This window comes from Engystomops pustulosus, chromosome 10 (assembly GCF_040894005.1).
Source record: "Engystomops pustulosus chromosome 10, aEngPut4.maternal, whole genome shotgun sequence".
NCBI lineage: Eukaryota > Metazoa > Chordata > Amphibia > Anura > Leptodactylidae > Engystomops > Engystomops pustulosus.
The window spans coordinates 73,585,230-73,610,837 of record NC_092420.1 but is presented as its reverse complement, the minus strand read 5'-3'; the positions used below and the strand labels follow the sequence as shown (position 1 = coordinate 73,610,837).

The 25,608-nt window shown below is 42.2% G+C and overlaps 1 protein-coding gene across 3 annotated transcripts in view; it reads left to right on the top strand.

The window, feature by feature from the left end:
* The window catches only part of LOC140103957 (ranaspumin-like), a 53,410-nt gene extending 28,063 nt beyond the window's left edge, over positions 1-25,347 (top strand). The window contains exons 9-15 of one of the 3 annotated variants that reach the window (XM_072127271.1): positions 173-220; positions 4,444-4,488; positions 6,944-6,988; positions 15,347-15,415; positions 17,525-17,572; positions 23,903-23,979; positions 25,190-25,347. In XM_072127271.1, coding sequence (XP_071983372.1) covers positions 173-220; positions 4,444-4,488; positions 6,944-6,988; positions 15,347-15,415; positions 17,525-17,572; positions 23,903-23,941 — 294 coding nt within the window. In that variant the 3' untranslated portion in view covers positions 23,942-23,979; positions 25,190-25,347. Of the gene's footprint in view, positions 1-172; positions 221-4,443; positions 4,489-6,943; positions 6,989-7,165; positions 7,342-15,346; positions 15,416-17,524; positions 17,573-23,902; positions 23,980-25,189 lie in introns of those variants that run through there. The other 2 variants (XM_072127272.1, XM_072127273.1) reach the window with 2 other exon arrangements.
* The last annotated feature ends 261 nt before the right edge of the window (positions 25,348-25,608 follow it).

Sequence of the window (25,608 nt, the reverse complement as noted above, 5' to 3'; positions counted from 1 at the left end):
CCTTAAATTTTTTGTATGTATTTACTACTTCAGTCATCTTATAATTTCAGTAGGTTACACATATCACACAGATTTACCTGTTTTACATATAGCTGGACATTATATAAATCTCTAGATCACTGATAATGTCGTTTCAAACAGAAATAACTTACTTTTATATTCTTTATTTTAGAAAGATCCCTCTCCATTGTCTGACAAGTTAATGGCATCCATTTCTGAGGTAAAAATTAGAATAGTAATGTTACCAATAAGGGAAAACATTCAGACCAAAAAACTGTTTAGTTTCCTTTATATCCATATAAATCAACTTTATATTATATTTCCTGGCATCGGAAAAGGCTTGTCCTGCTCGGCTGGCCCCTTCCATCTACTTCTCCCCATGTCCAGGCCTCTTCTCAGCAGGTCATGTGACCAGGATGATATCATCACAGGTCATTTAGGCTATTAATGCTAGCACTGTACACTATGCATATATCTGATCACATGAAATCACAGAGGCCTCCATGGACTAATACTCCTCCCAATCCTTCATGGAATTGCAACATACCCCAACGGGGCCTAGCCTTTTTCTTGGGGCCTGGAGACAGCCGGGACCCAAAATACCTGAGTGGCTGGCGGTTGCGGCCTAGGCACGCTAGTGTCATGGTGCTTGGTATGGGGACCGGAGGGCTGTCCTACAGCCTGGCAGGTCTCCAGCAGGTGGTGTTGGCAAGAAATGATAAAGGAGAGGCTGTTATAGTAGTTCTCCCTGAGGCAACCCTTTGGGGTCTGGAGTATGAGTCCCTGTGTAGTGGATAGGGTGTCAATGATGGTGACAGCCATAGTAGCAGGGATCAGACGGAGGCAGATGTTGTACAAAAGTAACTTACAGTTCTTTATTAGAACCAACAGGAACAGTGGATAACATATCAAACGAATCTTGACAAATAGGAAAATGCTGGGGATGCACTTGGAGAGGAAACCACAGGGATTGATCACCAGCCTGGATGCAGGGGCAGGCTGGGAGATAGCTGTGTCCTAGTAGGATGCTTCAGCTTGTCCTGGGTTACTTCAGATATCACCCTTGAAGGTAGGATGATACCTACCCCTTTTCTCTCACTAACTCCTCAGAGCTGCTCAGGCAGTCAGCTGGCTCTCCTCTGTCTGACTAGACTGGTCTGATCTGGTTTACTGGCAGCACTGTACTGGTCTCCCTCAGAGACCGACTGAACTAGTATGTCTGACTGCTCCTGTCAGACTAGCCTGACTGGATTAACTCCAGTCTTCTTCTCATCTCTCTGTGTTTAGAGCTGGGTCTCCTTCTGTCTAGTACTTTCCTGACCAGGCTTTTTATTACTCCCACTGGTCAGGTGGTGGTTACTCCTCCAATTACATCCCAGCTTACAATACAATATTATAACAGATGTGATTGGCCGATGGAATGACATCACATTAAAACAATTAACTCCTGCCTTACCAGGCAGGATCTACCGCTGCAGTGTTCTCCGTGTTGTGTAGTTACCTGCTGTGGGGTTGATCAGCCTCCACACAGGTTGCAAGCTACATATTGGGACGTATTCGCAACAACCCCTCTGCCTTGCAATGGCAAGGGTGTTGTAGAATTCTACTTCTTACTATACTCCATGGAGGCTGCTGTGATTTCATGTGAGCAGATTCATACATGGGATAAACCCTAGGATCTTAGATAATGTCATCCTAGTCACATGATTTTAAGTGCCCAATAAGCTCTCTCTCAATGTTGCATACAGCAGAGAATTGTCATACATATTGCCGTGAGACCTGTCAATCAGTCAGGACAGTGCCAGTAAATTTTAATATGCCGGACACAATTAGTGTCATTGGACAAAGTTGATAAGTTTATAATCTGATCTTTGTAACATTGCAGCCATGGAAAGGAACCATTTAGGAACAAGGGTGAGGCTTTTTATTAATAGTTTTTAGTAAAGTCTTTATTTTGGGTGTGTTAATTTGCACGACAGGTGCTCTTTAATGTTCTTCTAGGGGCTAAACGCAAGTAGGATGATTACTCTGTGGATTTAACAGCTTTTTACAGTTTTGGGGACTAAGGCAGAAGAGATGGAGGGGTGAGCGCTGCTTACCCTCCTCTCTCCATAGGGAGCCATGCACCCGGGTCATTCATATGGCTCTACCTTTTTTCCATGAAAGGTACAGTATGGTGTTCGGTACGATCATTCAAATGGTTGTATTGTCCATTGAATGAATGGGGTTGTATGCTACACATACTAAATTGGTATGGTATAGGTGGAAACGGATGGAAATATCCATTTGTGTGCATGAGGCCCAAGTCTGTCAACTGGTTTGTTGAAAGTTTATATATGTTTTAAGGCAATAGCTTATTGACCCCCTGGAAAAGGCAGTAAGGGCTGAAACTTATGTCGGGGCGGCACACTTTTATTATTACATAGCACAAGAAATATGTTTTCCGGGTCAGCTTAAGTTTTGTTATATATAGCTATCCAGGTTCCCTAATTAACATGAATTTTGTAGATTTGTCATGTAACTATATGATCTGCATCCCTGTTACCTGGTGCATTAATGCTATTGTACAGATTCTATAGTGATTGATTATAAACACAGTGGGGCAGATTTACTTACCCGGACCATTCGCGATCCAGCGGCGCATTCTCAGATGCTGATTCGGGTTCTGCTTGGATTCACTAAGGTCTTGCGCCCGATGTCCACTTGGTGTCGCTGCTGCACTGAAGTCCGCTGGAATTCACCTCCTTCGTTCCCGTGTATGTGAGTGCTATTTTTGCAACACAAATTTTTTTTAAAATTCAGCGGGTTTTCCGATTTCTGTTGCGTGAAAGCCGGAGCCGATGCGCCACAATCAGATCGTGTGCGCCAAAATCCTGGGGCAATTCGGCGCAAATCGGAAAAATTCGGGAAACCCAGCGGAAAAACATGATTCAGACCCTTAGTAAATGTGCCCCAGTGTGCTTTAAGCATTGTATTGTTCCCCTTTGAAATATACTTTTTAATTGTACTTTCTGTTGTGAATAAAGATTGTATTAAAATTCTTGTTGATAGCATCATAGTATCATTTGCCATTTGTGATACATTGTTTTTTTTATACTAGTTATTATTGTTGTCCATTTGCAGCTCATTCCTTTTCAGGTCTATGAGACTGCTGACAATCCCTCTGCTTTTTTCATTGCTCCCATAGACTTGAATGGAGAGTGGCCTCATCTGCACAGCAAACTGTGCATTCAAAAGTCTATGGGAGCACTGGAAATAGCTGAGTATATAGGCTTTGTTGCTCAAGTACTGGAACAGCAAACTCTACATTCAGCTGAGCTATAGGAAAGGGGTTAGGGATCCGCACATATTATGTATTTCTGGCCTATCCTATGTGCAACACCCTCGCCGATGCAAGGCGAAGGAGTGCTTGCGAATACGTCCCACAGCATGTCACTACATCACACAGGGGACATTGCAGTGGTAGATCCTACCTGGCAAGGCAGGAGTTAAGTGTTTTGCATGATGCAAGATCTGTCGTCCAATCACTTGTATTGCATTCTGCCCAATGTAAGCTGAGATGTAATTGGAGGAGCAGCCACCACCTGACCTAGGGGATACAAAACCCCTGGCCAGGAATATTCCAGAGCTCAGTTCCAGGCAGACCTGAGGGTCTGCAGGACACTAGAAGAGACTAGTTTTAGCCTAGCTCAGATGAGAAGAAGCAGACTGGGTTATCCCAGTCCAGACTCTATTCAGCCAGCATACCAGAGCAGGAAGAGCCTAGCCCCTGCCTCTGAAGAGTGGAGCTAATAGATAAGAGTTAGTGAGGAAAGGGGTATCATCCTACCTTCAAGGGTGATACCTGAAGCACTCCAGGACAAGCTGAAGCTTCCTATTAGGACACAGCTACCTCCCAGCCTGCCCTCTGCATCCAGGCTGGCGATCTACCTCCTGTGGCTTCCTCCAACTGCATCTCAGTACTCCACCATTCTGTTAAAGGCACGTTGGTGATGTTCCTGTCGGTTCCAATAAAGAACTGTAAGTGTTTCTGTTCAACCTCTGCCTCCATCTGGTCCCTGCTACTCCGGCTGTCACCATCACGGGCACCCTGTCCACCACACAGAGACTCATACTCTAGACACCAAAGAGTTGCCCCAGGGAGATCCGCTATAGCAGCCTCTCCCTCATCATTTCTTGCCAACACCACCCTGCTGGAGACCTGCCAGGCTGTAGGACAGCCCTCCGGTTCCCCATACCAAGCACCGTGACACAAGCGTGCTTAGGCCGCAACCGCCAGCCACTCAGGTACTGCGGGCCCAGGCTGTCTCCAGGCCCCAAGAAAAGGCTAGGCCCCGGTGGGGGATGTTGCATATGGCTATGTCATGAATACACCAGAGAGGAAAGCCCCATGACTAAAAGACATTGGAAATTCCCATGTAATTATCTGTGTTTTGCTCTTAGGGTGACCGAGTTGCTATAACTACAGAAAGTATTCTGAAAGTCTTGGTAAGTTTTAGAACTGTTCAACGAAATAACCATTTTAACAGCAACCCAACTCTTCAGTGATAAAGCACCATGTGTTAATAATACCTTTACACTTTCATGTTATCAACTATGTATCGGAATCTTGTGATCAATAGCATAATCTTATACAAGACGATTATCATTGCCCTAATTCATTAATGATCGTACTAAAACAAAACCTTCCTATCTGTTATAAGGCAACATGTGAGAGTAGCAGTGAGGGATGCTATGGCATTGGAAGCATAGACAGTGTACTTGTCTTTCAGAAATCTTTTAGGTGTAAAAATTCACTGTGATGATTAGAGAGATACATATACAATACAGTTGTGGCCATTTATTGACTTTATCTAGATACTGGCCTGATTGGAAAGATATTGGGCAGATATGTGAACATATAAAAGAACCATCCAAGCATTTACTAACTATTTAGGTCATTCAGAGCATGATGTACAACATTGGCGAACTTCAATTAACACTGTAATAATCTGTTTGCTCTGAGTTACCCCTAGTGGAGGCTCCAGTAAAATGATGTGTATGTAGCGATGGTATGGGGGAATGATATTAAGCCCTGGACACCCTTCTCTCACCAGCCCCATAGTAACTGCATGTTCTGCCGTTATACTTACTGCACCTCTTTCATCATCAAAAGGCTTCATTATTCCAGATAAGAGATGTACATTCATACAAGAACTGATATATAATGCACAGTTATGGGGAGACATTACTAAATGACAGTTAGTCTTCTCATCCAACAGTGAAGTTTCTCACCACCAGCTGTACGGATCATTCTGACAAAAATGTCAGTTATGTCACTGACTCCAATTTTTAAAGCTCTTACATAACCTGAATGGGCATCTGCTTGTATTGATCTTTAGAATATGGAATCTTTAGAATACTGTATCAGTTAACCCAATGTAGTTGGTTTCAGATTTATGTGATATATTTAGCTCCATTGTTCTCAAGCTTGGAGTTAAATTTGAACTTGTTGAGTACAATCCATCTACATATCCTCAATATACCCCATGGAATCAACTGGGAAAGAGTGAAAGATCACTTTGTGTGCACTTGAAACCCTGCATTGCTGGATCAAAAATGAACATGTAAAACATGTAGAAATATAATTGTATAATCATCCAGAAGTTTCTATTATTATAAACTGTGCATATGAGTTTATGTAACCAGATCTAAAAAGTAATATTTTGTTCGATAACATTTTTGCACATGGCATTATGTATGTAGGACTAATTGACGTTTCTTAAATATGTATATTGATATACTGTAAGTCCAGGCTCTTCTTTGTTGCAGATTAGGTTACCCATAACTCTAGTTTTACTTTTCTGGATCCATAGGTTACTAGTTTTAAAAAAACCCTAAAAATATACATGGATTGTATCAACTAAATGAGAATTGTCCGATGTGTAGAAATGGATCCAAAATGGATCTACAATCATTTACTTCTTCATGTACCATAGACTCAGCTGGAATAAACATCAAATATGATTATAATTCATGCAAAGGGCAAATACAGGCCATCCCCTACTTAAAGAGGACCTGTCACCCCCCAAAAAGATCCCCACCAAATATGTCCCCATAATCCTCTCCTCGCTTTCTATTTATGCCATTTATTAAAAAATGTATGTTGCGAAAGTTTGTTTAAAGGAAACCTACCACTTGAAGTGGCAGGTATAAGAGGGAACTACCGAGCACCAGCTCAGGGTGAGCTGGTGCCGGAGCTTATTTTTGTTAGTGTTAGTGTGCCGAGCGCGTACCTCCCTGCGCCGAAGCAGCTTCGGCCATACAGTTTAAAAAGTGTTTTAAACCGCGATACTGCGGTTTAAAACACTAACAAAAATAAGCTCCGGCACCAGCTCACCCTGAGCTGGTGCTCGGTAGTTCCCTCTTATACCTGCCACTTCAAGTGGTAGGTTTCCTTTAAAACGATTCGACCTCTTACCAAATAAGAGGTTGGATCCTTGTATCTTGTGAGCAGCAGTGGGCCATATTCATGAGGGTGCCGGCCGACACACCCCCTCCACGCCCCTGTCAGCGGGGACCTGTAAGAATAGCCAGCAGCAGCGCATGTATTGCACAATCGCTGCCAGCTCTCTGCGATGTAGCCGCAGAGGGTCTTATTCACAGCGCCGGCCGAATGTTATATATATCCGTACCGCAGAGAGCAAGCAGCAATTGTGCAATATATGCTCTGCTGCCGGCTCTTCTTACAGGTCCTTGCTGTGAAAAGTTGCTTGCTGCGTTTATTTCTAGGCCAGACAGGGCATGGCGTAGAATAAACACTGCGCAGCACCCTGCCCGATACATCAAGAGGCTGGAGCCTCTTGATGTATCGCACTGCGAAAATGCTGCAATGGGGCTTCTATCACTAGAAATGCAAGAAGGTGTAATGCACATTTTATTCTTTTCTTTGTTTTTACATTAGGAAAATATTGGTTGGCTTGATGCAGGTGACACCAACACTGCAATGGTAAGAAAGCTTGTACTTATTAGTATACTCTCAAAATTATACTAGACTGTCAGCAGTCAGCTAAAAGTTGATATATCTTTAAAATCCAGATGTAGGCATATAAAAAAATACTTAAAATTTTGTTCAGAACAATTGGACCAGAGGTATCCAATAAAATTTCTTTATTTCTTTATTCAGATCTTCTAAAAACACTTTTCACGGCAAGGTGCACAGATATACATAGGATCACCAGGGCAAAAACCTACGCGTTTCGCTTAAAGGAGCTTATCATGGTATTTTGTTTAAACGGCTGTAAAATGGCACAATTTTGGGACAAATCTTGGTTAAAAAGTTGCAAATAAACTCTAGTCCTGATCAAGCAAAGGAAAACTTTACAAAGTATCTTTGAAGAGTTTGTGACTTAATAAAATCTGGAAAAAAACTGAAAAAGACACACACATGTCCAACTCTGATGACATTAGTGTGCACTACTTTCTCCATACCTCCCAGCATTTGTGGAAGGGAAAGAGGGACAAAATAGCGACACGCGTGGCCATCACTCCCTGTCCACGCCCCAAATTTTTAACATATTCTAATTTTGAAAATCATCTTCTCAATAATAAAATTTGTTTAACCTGGTTGGGATTTGAACCTAGAACCTGCACATGTGCCATAAAACACACAGATCCTCTATTCACTAGGCTACAGACATAGCAGAAATACCAAAAAGAACCAGAGCGGCAAAAAACACTTATTTGTATAAAATAATGCTCTTTATTGAAAGCAAATACACAAATTCAACATGTATATCCCTGAAATGGGAAAGTATAAATACAGTATATGGGGGACACAAGTAGCCCCAGATGGAAGATAGGGCAGCACAGAAGACCAGTGGTCACCCCTATTAGCCCAGGGTCCTAATAATATGTTTAGCAGTATTAACAATACAGTCAAATGTGAGACCAGAGCAAGAAGGGGATAAAGTGGCAATAGTGCAGTGAAAAGTAAACTATACACAAACTGGAGGTACCATCCAGTATTCTGAAATTCATATTGCTATTGCATACTTACCCGCAAACACGATGAACTGACACTGGGCAGATCAGGAGAAGGCCAAAGGGTACACCCCGACGCGCGTTTAGCACTGATGCTTCGTCAGGAGGTACAGACATAGCAGATAGCAATTAGATGATTTTTGGTAACTAAGAGCTGTTACCTGTTATTGTTAAACTGTGACACAGACTTAATGGGGCAGATTTACTTACCCAGTCCATTTGCGATCCAGCGGCGCGTTCTCTGCGGTGAATTCGGGTCTGGCCGGGATTCACTAAGGCAGTTCCTCCGACGTCCACCAGGTGTCGCTGCTGCGCTGAAGACCATCGGAATGCACTGAAGTTCACAGAGCCATCGTGGGTGAAGTTAAGCGCGTGTCGACCGACTTTTTTTTTTTAAATGCGGCGGTTTTTCCAAATCCATTGTGGTTTTTTTACGGCCACGCCCCCCTATTTCTGTCGCGTGCATGCCGGCGCCAATGTGCCAAAATCCAATCGCGCGCGCCGAAGTCCCGGGGCAATACAGGGAAAATTGGCGCAAAACGGAAAATTTTGGTTAACCCGTTGCCAGATAATCGCTGTGGTCATAGCTCAGTGGATAGAGGTGCTGTGTCTCTATGGCAGAGGGTCTGGGGTTTGAATCCAAAGCTGGGCTAAAATTTATTTAATTGAACCTTGTGTCTGGGGAATCCCGCCCCCTAATTTGTGTCGCATGGAAGCCAGCACAGCTGTGCCACAAAAGGGTCACGTGTGACACAATCCAAGTGCAGACACTTCTTAAATACATGTGCAAGCTGTTTAAGTCTAGAAGAATGTTTACAGTCCAACAAAAGTGCACAGCTTGATTCTTAGTAAATGAGCCCCACAGAGTGGCTGTAAGTTATTTACAAACCCCTGCCGTAAACCGAGATTAGAGTACGTCAGCGTGTGGCAAGTGGTGTATACGGAACAGCATAATGCAGAAAACAACACCATTAACACCCACAACACTGGCACCAATCGTGGTTGTTAAGCCTTTAAATTCTGCCAGCAAAGCACTGCGATCTTGGCATGCGACATGACCCCATCGCTATGACAGCCTGGGGTCCTTAAAAAACCCTACAACGTGTCATTTCTGCACATCTGTTACAATGCACTTGTGTATCATGTGCAAAAATGCCATGTACTTCTATACAGAAGTAAGGTAGTATACGGCAGGATTGATCAGATAAAATATAAAAAAAAAGAAAAAAATATCATCCCCCTTTTCCTAGGACAGATATAAAAATAAATAAACAATAAAATTCATAAACATGTCAGATATCGCCGGTTCCCAAATGTCTATTAATGTTATTCCCAGTGGTGAACCCCATAACATAAAATGTCCGAAATGTAATTTTTTGTCATTTGCAGCTAATAAAAATGTAAATAAAAATGATCAAAAAGGTCTTACAGTCCCACAAATGGCATCAATGTAAATATCATCACATCCTGCAAAAAGTGTCACCTTACACAGCTCCATGCACCAAAATATATAAAAGCATTTGCAGCCGGATATTGGTCCCCATTGACGCCAGCTCACGGTGCCGTGGACACACATTGGTCCAGACTTACTATGCAATCAACACCAGAATTCTACCATAGAGTGCATATAAATGTACCTCCACTAGAATAAAAAGGATTGCCAATGTGTGCCGTAATAGTACGGCGCATGTCAGGAGCGGGAAGAGAGGGCTTATGGGTAACAGCCTGGGTCGGTGCTGGCATAGTTGCCAAAGGAATTAAATGCCAGCAGTGCATGGGCGTCTCTAAATTGAATTCATGTGAGGTCATCTGGGGGCGGGGGATTGGTTACTATGACAGCCTTGGGTCATATGTGATTTGCACATTGTAAAATTGCACATCCCCATATACATAAGGGGGTCTGAAAAATTGTATAACAAATAATATGAATTTAAATTTAAAATATAATTTTTCATACATTTACAAAAATGTAAAACCTATAAAATTTGGTATCTCCTTGATGTACCAACCCAAAGAATAAAGTAGACATATCATTTGGGCCTCTCAGTGATGGCTGTAACATCCAAGCCCACATGAAAACGCCATATTTTTTCACCAATTTCACTTCATTTGTGACGCAGAAAACAAGCCCTTAGGCAAAAAATGGAAGATCTAAAACGAAAGAGTTAAATCGTTAAGGGGTTAAAACAAATTGGTTTAAAAGGACAACATACACAGAAAAAGTCCACCGATGGTCAAATAATTAAATGTACATGTGGTGTTACATATATACATGTGCAAACTGGTACAATGGGGGAAATTAACAATGTGTCTCAGGTTCCGTCAGTTTCTAGCTGGAAAACTCTAGTCTTTTGCTGCGCCAGATTTATCACTTTGATGATGAATTCTGGTGCAGCATAGGACTGTTGGTTCCTACTTTATACTTACTTTTAGCTGGATTCCCAAAGACCACGCCCACTTAGTCGGACAAGACAGGAAAGTACCAAAAAAAGGTCTCAAAGTCTTGATAACTGTAGTGTAAGGCATTTTAGACACTGTTTTTGATGCAAAACCACCAGAATTGGTGCGTTAGTAAATTCCCCCCCCCCCCCATATTGTGGATAGAAAGGGGCTTTCCAGTGCACATTCACACCAGCTGCCACATTGATGTCAGAAGTCGACCATAAATGTGTTGAGTGCATTAGAAATTCATGAATCTGGTGCACAGTGCACATTAGTGCAGAGTGCCTCACTAATAATGGATGTGGGCTATTGGCTCACTACACCGTGACCGTGCATGGAGAAATATAGGACATTTCCTATATTTTACAGTACTACAGCGCCGGCCCTGCACTTCTCTATAGAGATGGGGCAGTGAGCTGCGCTCACTCCTCCTCTCTCCTGCATGCTGCTGTATGCTCACCTGGGCTACAGCATATGTTAGTCTGCATGAGGCCTAAGGCTGCATTCACACAGCCATGTGCTCGCCCAGACCCAATCCCAGGCGAGCACCGACCCGGGAGGAGGGTGAGAACTTGTCCTTCCATAGGAGAATGAGCAATCACACCATAGATCTGCCAAAATATAGGACATATGTAGAGATGAGCGAGCACTAAAATGCTCGGGTGCTCGTTATTCGAGACGAACTTTTCCAGATGCTCGAGTGCTTGTCTCGAATAACGAGCCCCATTGAAGTCAATGGGAGACCCGAGCATTTTTCAAAGGGACCATGGTTCGGGAATAAAATGTGTTATTTAATTGAAAAAGAATGTCTTCTGATAAGTGATCAGATGTATGCAAACATCTGCAATCTATTCTTCACTGTTCCGCGCGTATATTATCTCCCGACAAGTTAGCAGATGTGAAGAACAGTGAAGAATAGAATAAAAACAGTGAACACAGGATGATTTAAGTGAAAAACGCAGTGAAAAACACAGTGAAGAATAGATTACAGATGTTCTGCAGATCTGCTTACTTGTCGGGGTGATACGCTGTCCCGGGATCCGCTCCTCTTCTTCCACTGAAGTCTCCCCGTGCTGCCCGATGTCTGTCTCCCCCGTGCTGCCCGATGTCTGTCTCCCCCGTGCTGCCCGATGTCTGTCTCCCCCGTGCTGCCCGATGTCTGTCTCCCCCGTGCTGCCCGATGTCTGTCTCCCCCGTGCTGCCCGATGTCTGTCTCCCCCGTGCTGCCCGATGTCTGTCTCCCCCGTGCTGCCCGATGTCTGTCTCCCCCGTGCTGCCCGATGTCTGTCTCCCCCGTGCTGCCCGATGTCTGTCTCCCCCGTGCTGCCCGATGTCTGTCTCCCCCGTGCTGCCCGATGTCTGTGTCCCCCGTGCTGCCCGATGTCTGTCTCCCCCGTGCTGCCCGATGTCTGTCTCCCCCGTGCTGCCCGATGTCTGTCTCCCCCGTGCTGCCCGATGTCTGTCTCCCCCGTGCTGCCCGATGTCTGTCTCCCCCGTGCTGCCCGATGTCTGTCTCCCCCGTTCTGCCCGATGTCTGTCTCCCCCGTGCTGCCCGATGTCTGTGTCCCCCGTGCTGCCCGAGGTCTGTGTCCCCCGTGCTGCCCGATGTCTGTCTCCCCCGTGCTGCCCGATGTCTGTCTCCCCCGTGCTGCCCGATGCCTGTCTCCTCCGTGCTGCCCGATGTCTGTCTCCCCCGTGCTGCCCGATGTCTGTCTCCCCCGTGCTGCCCGATGTCTGTCTCCCCCGTGCTGCCCGATGTCTGTCTCCCCCGTGCTGCCCGATGTCTGTCTCCCCCGTGCTGCCCGATGTCTGTCTCCCCCGTGCTGCCCGATGTCTGTGTCCCCCGTGCTGCCCGATGTCTGTGTCCCCCGTGCTGCCCGATGTCTGTGTCCCCCGTGCTGCCCGATGTCTGTCTCCCCCGTGCTGTCCGATGTCTGTCTCCCCCGTGCTGCCCGATGTCTCCCTGCTGCTTGATGTCTCCCCGCTGCCCGATGTCTCCCTGCTGCTTGATGTCTCCCCGCTGCCCGATGTCTCCCTGCTGCTTGATGTCTCCCTGCTGCCGTTCCGCGCGTATCTTCCGACAAGTAAGCAGATGTGCCGAACATCTGTAATCTATTCTTCACTGTGTTCTTCACTGTCTTTTTCACTTAAATGATCCTGTGTTCACTGTTTTTATTCTATTCTTCATTGTTCTTCACTGTGTTTTTTTAATTAAATGCTCGATCTCGAGCAACGAGCCGTTTCGAGTACCTTAATACTCGAACGAGCATCAAGCTCGGACGAGTATACTCGCTCATCTCTAGACATATGCCATATTTTGTGGTCACTGTCACTGTATTTGTCCAGCCTCTATATACCAACAGAAACCAACAGGGCTGCACCAGCTTCTATATATCCACATTGACCAACAGGGCTGCACCAGCCTCTATATACCAACAGAAACAACAGGGCTGCACCAGCCTCTACATACCCACATTGACCAACAGGGCTGCACCAGCCTCTCTATATCAACAGTGCATCACCTGCCTCTATATACTAACAGAGACCAACAGTGATTTGCCACCCTTATTATGCTTATTTAAAGGACACCTGTCATCAAGTCTCTGCAGCTAATTCTGTCACCTCTACCTGTTGGAGCAGATCACAAGGATCACATCCCAGCCTTTATCTAGTCAATTCATACATTAATCATTATAAAATAATCTTTTCTTTATTATGTAAATGAGGCTGGTCAAATGGTCAGAGGCAGTAATGTCACCCCTGTTACCCCTCCCCTCTCCTCCCCCTGCTCAGGTCTGTGTGTGATGTATATAGTAAAGCATTGCTAGTGTCTGTGCTTTATCTGCTGACATGCTCTTCCTCCTAATGCACATGTGTGAGACATAGATATCAGCTACACAAGTACCTGACATATTCTGCTACAACATGGCTGCCTGGAGCTGTTTCATAGTTTCATAGTTTCATAGTTTATACGGTTGAAAAAAGACACTTGTCCATCAAGTTCAACCAAGGAAGGGTAGGGATTGGATGAGGAAGGGATTTAGGGGAAACAATCCTATATAGCATAACAATCAATGTTATTTAGGTGTAAAAAGGCATCTAGACCCTTCTTGAAGCTCTCTACTGTCCCTGCTGTGACCAGCGCCTGAGGCAGGCTATTCCATAGATTGACAGTTCTCATAGTAAAGAAGCCCTGTCGTCCCCGGTGATTAAACCTTGGTTTCTCCAAACGGAGACAGTGCCCCCTCGTCTTTTGATTTGATTTAATCTGGAACAACTTATCACCATATTTTTTGTATGGACCATTCATATATTTATATAAATTAATCATGTCCCCTCGTAGTCGTCTCTTTTCCAGACTAAATAAATCTAGTTGTTTTAATCTTTCCTCATAACCTAGACCCTCCATACCCATTATCATTTTTGTGGCTCTACGTTGAACCCTCTCCAGCTCCAGGGCATCCTTTTTATGGACCGGTGCCCAGAACTGGACAGCATATTCCAGGTGTGGCCGAACCAGTGCCTTGTATAGTGGTAATATTACATCCCTATCACGAGAGTCCATTCCACTTTTGATACATGACATGATCCTACTAGCTTTAGAGGCAGCTGATTGACATTGCATGCTGTTATTCAATTTATGATCTACTAGTACCCCCAGGTCCTTCTCAACAAGGGACTCTCCCAGATTTACTCCCCCAAGGACAAATTTTGCCTTTGGATTATTGGCCCCCAGGTGCATAACATTACATTTATCCACATTAAACCTCATTTGCCAAGTGGATGACCAAACATTCAGTTTGTCAAAGTCACCCTGCAGCCTATGAACATACATAGGCTCTCCTATACACACACAGACTGTAGTGGAGGAGCCATTATACCATTATACCTCACACCATTATACAGGGTGTAGGGGGCGCCAGTCGAGCACTGGGGGTGTGGCTGTGCCTCCCACTCATGAATAAGCTGGACAGCTTGAATATGCTAATGACTCATTGGACATCTCACAGGTCATTTGCATAAAGCTTTATGATCTCATTGCTTAAGTTTACAGGCATGTAGAGGGACAAAGAAGGGATAGAGGCAATGCTTTCTAATGAAAGTTTATAAAAATATATTAAGTTTAGGGGGTTAATTTGCCTGACGGGTTCTCTTTAAAGAATGAGTTGTGTCTAAATAGATGACTTTCTAGGCACATACATTTGCACACTTATATACTGTGCAGTATGTAACATAAAAATTCCACTTTATATAATATAATATATACATTACTGGCATCACAACTGTTATGTGCATCAACAAACTTCTAGTAATAAGAGGTGTGTGCACATTATTAACATATACAGTAGGTATAAGTCATTTATGAATTACTTGCAGAAGCGGCTGTTAGAATCTTCTTATCTAAAGGCAAGCGTCAGGTGTCAGTATCAGAGTGGCGGATGTCAATCTCAGAGCGCCAGTTGTCAGGCGCTAATCTCAGAGTATCAGTTGTCAGGTATCAAATATGCCATTGTATGATCTACGACTATGATTTCTGACCTAAAATGGACACTGTATTAAGCTCACATCTGTATGGGAGCCTTCACAGCTAACCTTTAACAAAAGAGTCCTGCATAACAGATGCCACCCTAGTGGTACAAGGGATCCCATTCTAGTCAGTTGTGGGTTCAGTTTTTATAAACACTAACAAAGCAGAACAAGGGAGACGTGAAGGTAACTCAAAACAGTGATTTGGATTTTTTCTTTAGAAATAACATCTAAACATGTTACTTTTCAGAGTTCAGTTAGAGCAACTGAAAACCTTTCTTTATAATGATAATGTTAATATTTTAAGATGACTTTAATTTTTAACTAAAATATTTACAAAACAAATTTATTACAGGAAAACTTAACAAAACACGTTGGTTTAAGTCTAGCAGGTTTACTGGAGACAGTCATGGATGGACTAATGGTAAATCATTTTTACATTTTACAATCTTCTAGTCTATTAAGACAATATTATGCAAATGATGTCAAATACTGGTTAGTATCACAAATGTACAAATATATTTATTAAATGATAGGACATTTTATTATTCATTCATTTATAAATAAATGTTAGCTTATATTTTCTTTTATTTCACAATGCCCACTTTAATTGAAAGGAAGATTGGAAGATTCTGCATTTGATAAGGGAGGGTAAAGTACATTGGTTTTGTATTAATGCAAAGCATCAAAACGTTGTAATAATGTACAGAATAACAAATGTACAGAATTGGTTTACATTACTAAGAATAGAACAAGCACCAAGCTAAATATTCATAACAAGTGAATACAGTAAACTTTCCTGTGCATCTCTGATCAGTCTCCTCTCTCTATGTGTTAGTACAATGTCAGTAGCCTGATGAAAATGCATATACACCTGTACCCTGATAATGTAACCACATTGTCACCCCACAAAACTAGATGGATAATACAGTAATGTGTCTGCTTAGAGAGGCCCCGCCCACACCCTGGAATCTTACACTAAGCAGCCAGAAGAGTGATAGGAGCTAAAACAGCAATAACATTGTACAGTAAGGGGTTAAAATGATCTTTATTGTGTTAACATCACCAGGGGATTCAAATGTGAGAATTTAAGTTGTTTGTTCTTTAATATTTTAACCCCTTAACGCTCTGCGCCGTAGCTCTACCGCACAGAGGTACAGGGAATGTATGAAGAGGGCTCACGGGCTGAGTCCTCTTCATACAATGATGGGGGTTGTTGCGTATTGCAGCAAACCCTCACCGCTAATAACCGCGGTTGGTGCTTGCACCGATTGCGGCTATTAACCCGTCCGTTGCCGCCGGCAAAGTCGCCTGCGGCATTCAAAAGACGGCGGCGCCATCTTTATTCCGATTATCGCTCCCCCGAACGTCATTGGTGGGCGGCGATCGGTTGCCATGGTTTTTTTTTTCTTTTTTGTACACATTCGTTTACTTTTTGAAAATGTATTAAAACGCAATAGAACCTGTATAAATTTGGTATCACCTCAATCGTACCGAACCAAAGAATAAAACTGAGGTGTTATTTGGAGCACACAGTCAAAGTCGTAAAAACTGAGCCCACAAGAACGTGACGTGCGTTTTTTTTTTCAATTTTTCCACATTTGGAATTTTTTTCCAGCCTCGCAGTAAACAGCATGTTAAAATAAATAACATCACAGGAAAGTAAAATGTGGTATAGTCTTAGGAAGGGGCCACAACCCAAAATGTCACATGATACACTTGAGGCAGTACAGCTCAAATGAGCAGCTCCGCATGTAAGCTCCAGTCTAAGCGCCACGAGATTGGACACCGGATGAATCGAACTTGCATATTTATTGCACAGTGGGTGAATATGCTCTAATCTTGTGCAAAATGAACAATGTAGATGTTATCAATTTATATAACAAAGTGCATTTGATGTAACAATCCGTGTGAATGCATTTGAATTGTATATGGACATTGAGTCAGGGCGTGGAGACCCAAAGAAACACTAAGAGGGGCTGACCAAACTGTATATATTTATTGGTGAGGTGTCGCATATCAAACGCATTTTTTACTTAAAGAGGACCTGTCAATCATACTAAAGTAAGAAGCTTCTAGAGTTACCCCCTTTTTAGCAGTGATAAACTACTAGCTATATCTGAACCCTGGGTGACAGGTTTATAAAAATTGGGACATGAATTCAAACAAATCCTTCTTCGCTCAAGAAAAGCATGCTTATAATACAAGACAATTATCAACAACATCATGTACTTGGTCTGTCAGCTCCTAGACACAGTAAAACGCTCTTTAAAGGGAACCTGTCACCACATTTTTAACAAATACAGGTAGTGGCAGGTTCCTATAGAGCCCTCAACACTATCTGACACCCTTCTTTTAGCTAAAATTGTTTCCCTCAGATCTCCATAGAATCCGAGTTATAACTTTGACTGGTATCTAGGGATCTATAGAGCGAGTCGAGGAGTGTAGCCTAATGTCATGTGACCAGGGTGACATCATCATCAGCAGGCAGAGCATATTTTAAAAAGAACCATAACATTTTATGTTGTCACAGGAGGTTTTCGGACCAGATGGGATTTCATCCGAAAATGGTTGTCTTCTGGTAAGTGTACATGCATGATTGTTCTATAATATTATATGGTTCCCCTTCACATTTGCAAAATTAATATGCGCTCTATTTATTTACATTAATTTTACACACACATATACATCCATCTGTATATCTACCGTATAAGGAGGCGACCGGCACATTACACAGGCATAAGGAGGCGACCGGTGCGTTACACAGATATAAGGAGGCGACCGGCGCGTTACACAGATATAAGGAGGCGACCAGCGCATTACACAGATATAAGGAGGCGACCGGCGCGTTACACAGATATAAGGAGGCGACCGGCACATTACACAGATATAAGGAGGCGACCGGCGCGTTACACAGATATAAGGAGGCGACCGGCGCGTTACACAGATATAAGGAGGCGACCGGCGCGTTACACAGATATAAGGAGGCGAATCGGCGCGTTACACAGATATAAGGAGGCGACCGGCGCGTTACACGGATATAAGGAGGCGACCGGCGCGTTACACAGATATAAGGAGGCGACCGGCGCGTTACACAGATATAAGGAGGCGACCGGCACGTTACACAGATATAAGGAGGCGAATCGGCGCGTTACACAGATATAAGGAGGCGACCGGCGCGTTACACAGATATAAGGAGGCGACCGGCGCGTTACACAGATATAAGGAGGCGACCGGCGCGTTACACAGATATAAGGAGGCGACCGGCACGTTACACAGATATAAGGAGGCGAACCGGCGCGTTACACAGATATAAGGAGGCGACCGGCGCGTTACACAGATATAAGGAGGCGACCGGCGCGTTACACAGATATAAAGGGTTGACTACATTAGTGTCTCAGAACTTATCCCCCCCCCCATTCAAAACATGTGACCCTCTTTAACCCAACTAAAAACTAAAATGCTCCGCTCTTTGTAACTGCACAACTTGCAGTCAGATCTGTTTGTTGAAAAATAAAAAAAGAGAAATAAGAATAAAGAACGTGTGTGCCATGTTTTCCGATTGAATACAGTTTGGATTGAGAATCCCACATTGAGCACCACCACTAGAAAAGAGTGTGCGGTTTCTATTGTCTTAGTCATACAGCATTCAACTCTGTCTTTGTCCTAGGGACATAGATAGAGTTGAAAGCTGGGAGTGGGCCCGTCAAAAGTCACAGGGCCCGGAGCTCCCCCTGCACCCTTGGTAGCTACGCCAGCTCTTCATCCCTCATTCCAACACATTCCATGGATGGAGCCACAGCCGTATTCACGACCAGGACATCAGCGCAATGTGCATCACAAACATCCAAACTCCTTCATCAGGAGCATAAACTCAACTTCATATAAGCAGATTTACTAGTGTCTGTGTGTGGTGTCACACAGGAAAGTGAAACTTGAAATTTTGCTTTGTTTTCCTAAAACTTGACCAAAAGCAGTTATTTTCCTCTCATTCTATTGAAATAAATATGATTGGTGAACTTCCCTGACCATTTTTATAGGGTTGAAGGAGATGTGTATATCCTGTATTTTGCCAGCTCATGTGCAGCTGAGCAGATGTGTATATGGCAGTGAATTTCCTAGTTTACTTACTTAGTAGTAAGTACAGAGGAAGTGATGTGGCTTAAAGATGTATATTAGTGAATACCTTTATAATAGTGAAAACTTCATTAGATAATTGTTTCACAACAAAAAGTCATGTAGGAAGAAGTTATGATGGGGTTTATGTTTGCATTTTAAAGGAAATGTGTCAGCAATTTTCATTTTAACTCATTAATACCAGATATCACTTTTATGTTATCAATTTACTCTTCTGATTTTGGTAACAGCAGTGATAAGCTTTGCAGCAGCTCAAGAGCCATTGGCGAGAATAGACTGGAGTTGACTAGTTTAAATCTGTGGAGAGATTCTGGGCAGGCACAGTGGCTCAATGTAATGAATACTGTGCAAAAATACCATATACTGCAATACAGTATTATTGCACTATATGGTAGAAACAATCAGACCATCTAGGGTTAATGTATAAAAAAATGGTAAAAAAAAGTTTCAAAAATAATAAAAAAAAGTAAAAAACCTTAAAGTTCAAATCACCCCCCTTTCCTTAGAACTGATATAAAACATAATGAACAGTAAAAATCAGACACATTGGGGCAGATTTACTTACCCGGTCCGTTCGCGATCCAGCGGCGCGTTCTCTGCGGTGGATTTGGGTCCGGCTGGGATTCATCAAGGTAGTTCCTCCGTCGTCCACCAGGTGGCGCTGCTGCGCTGAAAAGCATCGGAACGCACTCAACTTCACGAGCCGGACCAAGTGAAGGTAAGCGCGTCCCAAGCGACACTTTTATTGTTTTAAATGCGGCGGTTTTTCCGAATCTGTCGGGTTTTCGCTCGGCCACTCCCCCGATTTCCGTCGCGTGCATGCCGGCGCCGATGCGCCACAATCCGATCGCGTGCGCCAAAATCCCGGGGCAATACAGGGAAAATCGGCGCAAATCGGAAATATTTGGGTAACACGTCGGGAAAACGCGAATCGGGCCCTTAGTAAATTACCCCCATTTACTAACTACATCCCCAGAGTTCACAGAAAGTGCACTGTCTGTCTATAATGCACTGTGTGGTGGTTCACCTATTTTTAGTTAAATATGGTGAAATCTGTCGGACCTGAGCGGACCTGCGCTCAGTCGGATTGTCCGATGGCACAACACCTATAAAAAGTTATCAAAATGTCGCACAGTCCTCAAAATGGTAGCAATGAAAACGTCAGTTCATTTTGCAAAAATTTACACCTTGTTCAGCTCCATACACCAAAGTATGCAAAAGTTATTAGCGTCAGAAGATGGCAAAAATTTTTTTCTTTTTCGTTCACAATTGTTTAAACCTGTATAAATTTGGTATCACCGTGATCGTACCAAACCAAAGAATAAAGCAGAGGTGTTATTTGTAGCGCACAGTGAAAGATGTAAAAACTGAGCCCACAATAACGTGACGCGAACTCGTTTTTTTTCAAATTTTTCCACATTTGGAATAATGCTACGGAGAAGTTAAATTTGTTACACAGGAACTCATGGATCTACATTTTAGAGCTAAATGAACATATTTTTGACAAAATCAGACCTTTCCAAATTTCACCTGTATTTTGTTTTAATTACTATGAAGATATCAAAGGGTTAACAATCTTCCTAAAAGCTGTTTCTGATAGTTTTGCATTTATTTATTTATTTAAAGAAATGTAATTCATGTCAGCCAAAATTTAGAAGTAACATGAAGTAAAACATGTGACAAAAAAAAACAATTTAAAAATTGCTTTGATCAGTTAACCCCTTACCGACATTTGACGTAATAGTACTGCATTGCAGGAGGTGCATTCCCGCAATTTGCAATACTATTAAGTCAAACTTCTGGCGCCGGCTCCTAAACGGAGTCAGCGCCAGAAGCTGCTGGTGTCGGCTATATAACACCTAACAAGCCGTGGTCGCGCTGACCATGGCGTGTTATGGGCATTTAACAAGAATCGGACCCCCGCGCGGCGCTTACCGGGGGGTCCACTGCTCCGATCGTAGCCCCGGGACTGCCAGTCCTTCTGGCAGGACCCGGCTGTAAAACACTGAGCATTACACTGCTCAGTGGATCGCTTGTTCAAGCCAACCTTTAAAAGTAAATAAAAAAAGGTAAAAACATTAAATAAAAACATTTTTTAATAAAAAGAATTAATTAAATAAAGTTAAAGTCCCCTAAATACAAACATTCCCTATGCACATGTAATAAAGTAAAAAACCCACAAAATCGCCAAAAACCCTCACATATTTGGTATCGCCACGTCCATAACAATCCTTACAATAACTCAGAAACATTTTTGGGCCCACGCAGTGAACGCCGTAAAAACAAAACACGAAAAACTCGCCAAAAATGTAAATTTTTCATAAAATCTCTTCACAAAATGTTCTAAAAAGTGATCAAAAAAAGTTATGTGGTACCACTAATGGTAATGGTACCACTTGAAAGGGCAACTCAACACGTAAAAAATAAGCCCTAAACTAGCTCTGTCAACCAAAAAATATTAAAGTTATGTCTCCAAAAAGATGGCAATGCAAAAACAAATGATATTTCCTCTATATTAGTTTTTTCCAGTAAAAATGTAAAAATAAATGGAAAACTATTTAACTGACATATCACTGTAATCGTAGTGATCTATAGAATAAAGATAATATAGCATTTTTAGTGTACGGTGTACGACCCCCAAAAAGTACTAAAAGAAAGGAAACCAAAATTGACAATTTTCTTTTCACCCATACATTCACGAATTAATAAATCCTCATCAATAAGCTAATGACCCACTAAAATGAAGTATTTGTAAAGTGCATCTCATGTCGCAAAAAATAAGCCCTTATATGTCCAAATTGCCAAAAAAATATAGATTGTATAGCCAATAAAAAGTGACAATGCATAATCTGCTCTGAATGGTGCAGCTTCCCTTTGATGCCCTGGCGTGTGCCCATACAGCAGTCACCACCACATATGGGGGATTGTTATACGCGGGAGGGATTGGGTATCAAATTTTGTGGAGAGTTTTGGTATTTTATCCACTGAGAATTTGTATACTTTTTGAAAAACACATTAATTTAGCCAAACAAATTATACTTTCAAAATTGAATCCGATTTTGTTTTAAACCCTGTAAAACAATTAAAGAGTTAACAAACTTCATAAAAGTTGATTCACATACGTTGAGTGGTGTAGTTTCTTAATGGGGTAATTTATGGGGTTTTACTTTTATTTAGGCCTCTTAAAGTGACTTGAAACCTGAGCAGGTCCCTCAATAGCAGGATTTAGGGTTTTTTATGAAAATGTGAAAAATCGCACCTAATGTTCAAAGCCCCATAATATGTTACAAAAAAAAGAGCATGCATAAAAAACCATGTCCACATAAAGTAGACTGAAAAAAGTAGAGTGAATGTTAGTTATTAAGTATTTTTGCGGTTATGACTATGTGTGGAAAAAGTAGAACATTTTGAAGTTCAAAAATCGAGAATTTTTCCAAATTTTCACCAAATATCTGATTTTCTCATAAATAAATGCAAAACATACCACCAAAATTTTTCAACTTACATGAAGTACAAAATATCACGAGAAAACAATTTTAAAATCACTTGGATATGTTAAAGCGTTTCAAAGTTATAACAGCTTATGCTGACCCAGGGAAGCTTTGAAAAAATGGGTCGTGTCAGGAAGGTGAAAAGTGGCTTGGGCGTTAAGGGGTTAAAGTGCTCAAAAGTTATAAACATATAAAGTGACGCAGAATACGTCAGAATACAAAAATTGGGGCTGAGCACTAAAGGACATCTACCACTAGGATGTAAACCAAGTACACTTAGATACTGGTGTGTGCCTCCTCTGACAGGGTCTGCTCTTCTTCAAACTTCATATGCCTTTGTTTTTGAGGAGAAAAGGGCATTAAATATTATGTAAATTAGCCTATGGGGCATAGAACCCCTCGGGCTCTTTGCAAAGTTATAAAAATACTTTTTGTAAATACCGGAGCATAAGAAGCTAAAAGAAGAGCAGGTGAAAACTGGCTGCACCCCAAAGAGGTTAAAGAAGAGCAGAAGAGAATAGCAAATGTAGACCTGGATATTCAGGCACAGATGACTCTTGGTCATGATGGGGTTAAACTAAATGTGACTGTCCAGTAACACCCCTTTAACTATTGTCAGTAGTAGATGGATTACTGGTATATTCTATAGAGGTGCTATTGTGGCTGAGTGAGTAGCACTTCTGTCTTGCAGCGCTGGGGTCCTGGGTTTGAGTCCCACCCAGGTCAACATCTGCAAAGAGTTTGTATGTTCTCTCCATGTTTGCGTGGATTTCCTCCGGGTACTCTGGTTTCCTCCCACACTCCAAAACATACTGTTAGGTTGTTTAGATTGTGAGCCCCATGGGGACAGGGACCAATTTGGCAAGCTTTGTGCAGCACTGCGTAATCTGTGTGCGCTATGTAAATAAAGAATTATTATTATTATCTTCTATTGTTATCCTGTCTGTGATGTAAATGAGGGGACTGTTACTTAGAAAACCTCAACAGAATCAGCAATTGGCAGTCTATAAGTACAGTTGTGTGTTCTTAAGTAGGAGAGCACCCATAAGCTCCATTTTATCAAATATAAATGGAGATGAATGATTGTAGAAAAAATCATTAGGACTCGAGAAAAATGTCTACCAAGAAAAGTTGGTAAAAAAAGATCAATTTGCAGGAAACTGCTTCTCTTTAAAGATTTCCTCTAGAAAATATGACTGATTTACATGGGGATCGCTTTGTATTTCTGTGTTTTTAAACATTTATTTTGCTCAGCTATAACTTCTATATTATTTTTTATTTAGAAAACAACTGCGGATACCTTGCTGAGGATAAAATGCTGAGGTCTTGTTCAATTCCAAGGCTAATCCCACCAAATCTGGTAAACTGTACAAAATCTCATTTAACATTATTTAAAATTATTACAAATTAATTTTACAGAAACCTGGATCTTTCATTTGTAATAGTAAACTTTTGGCTGTGCAGCTTCCTTAAATATATTGGGGCTCATTTACTTACCCGGTCCAGTCGCGATCCTGTGGTGCATTGTCCGACGTGGATTCGGTCCTGCCGGGATTCACCAAGATTGTGCGCCCGATATCCAGCAGGTGGGGGGCCCTCCACCTCCTTCACACCAATCATAGCACCCTAAGGCTATCTGACATGGGATGCCGACTTAGACTTCCCTGACGTACACTTGGACATGTAAAGTATTAAGACCAGTTCACACTTAGGACTTACCTCTGTTGACCTTTTTGATATTTGATATTTTTTCTACATCAGGTTCTGTGTATTGTTCAGGTTTCTACTCTTGACTCTGGTTACTAGGGATTATGGGTGCTTTTGGAGTACTGCTATAGTGCAGGAGGTGTTTTGCCAGTTATCCTCACAGGGAATTCTGGCCAATGAATTTACTAATGTACTTGGTACAATTTTAATTGTTTTTAATCTGTCTTTCTTGTCTGTGTCGGGATACAAATAAATTTCATGTATGCCTTTTTGTTACTTCAATAAAGTGATTTTGTATATTGTCAGATGACACATCTCTTGCTCTTTTTGTATATATTGATTCTAGCTTTGATGTGGTGACAGATACCGCTTGTGACAGAATTTGATATGTAACTGGTGGTTGTGCACGGTCCATTTTTTGAATTCCAATATCCAGCAGGTGTCGCTGCTGTTGCGCCGAGGTCCGCCGGAGTTCACCTTCTTCTCCCTGGTGCATGTGAGTGCTTGATCTTGCGACACAATTAGTTTTTTCAATCCCGCAGTTTTTCCGAATCTGTCGGGTTGTCTGAGGGCCACACACCCGATATCTGTCGCGTGAAAGCCGGCGCCGATGCCCCAAAATCCCGGGGCAATTCGTCGCAAAACGGAAATATTCGGGAAACCCGACGAAAGTGCAGCGTTGTGTCGGAAACTTGTGTTGCGTGAAGATTAATGCAGCCCCGACACAAAAGGGTTGTGAATACTGCACCTAAAGTTGACTATTATAGATCAGGCACAACAATTCTATAAAAAAGGTTAAAGCTGTGTATATGATGTTACATTTTAATTCATTATTTATTTTAACTATGTATTATTTTTCCAAGGACAATGGACTTAGAAAGTAGAAGAGATGAGAACAAGCAATAAAAAAGAATAAAAAACTATAAAAGCACAAGATTAATCCTATTGATTTCCTTGATCAACCAATATGTTTCTAGAAATCTAATGTTTCATCCAATCAATAAATCTTTCTTCTAATCAATCCACTTGTGTTGTTTTATTAAGTTATACTGAGATTTCTTGGTGTCACCAGATGAATAATTCTCTGTTCTGTCCTTCATCAACTCATGTACAATATATCATTAAAGAAAATCCACCAAAATCATTATAAGCCAGGGACACTTACTCATAGATTCAGACACTGTGACTGTGGTAATTTTATATTTGTTTTACATGGTCTACTCCTTTCTAAATTCAACTTTTTCATTATGCTTATGCACCTTAAGGGCTCTGGGGTTGTCAC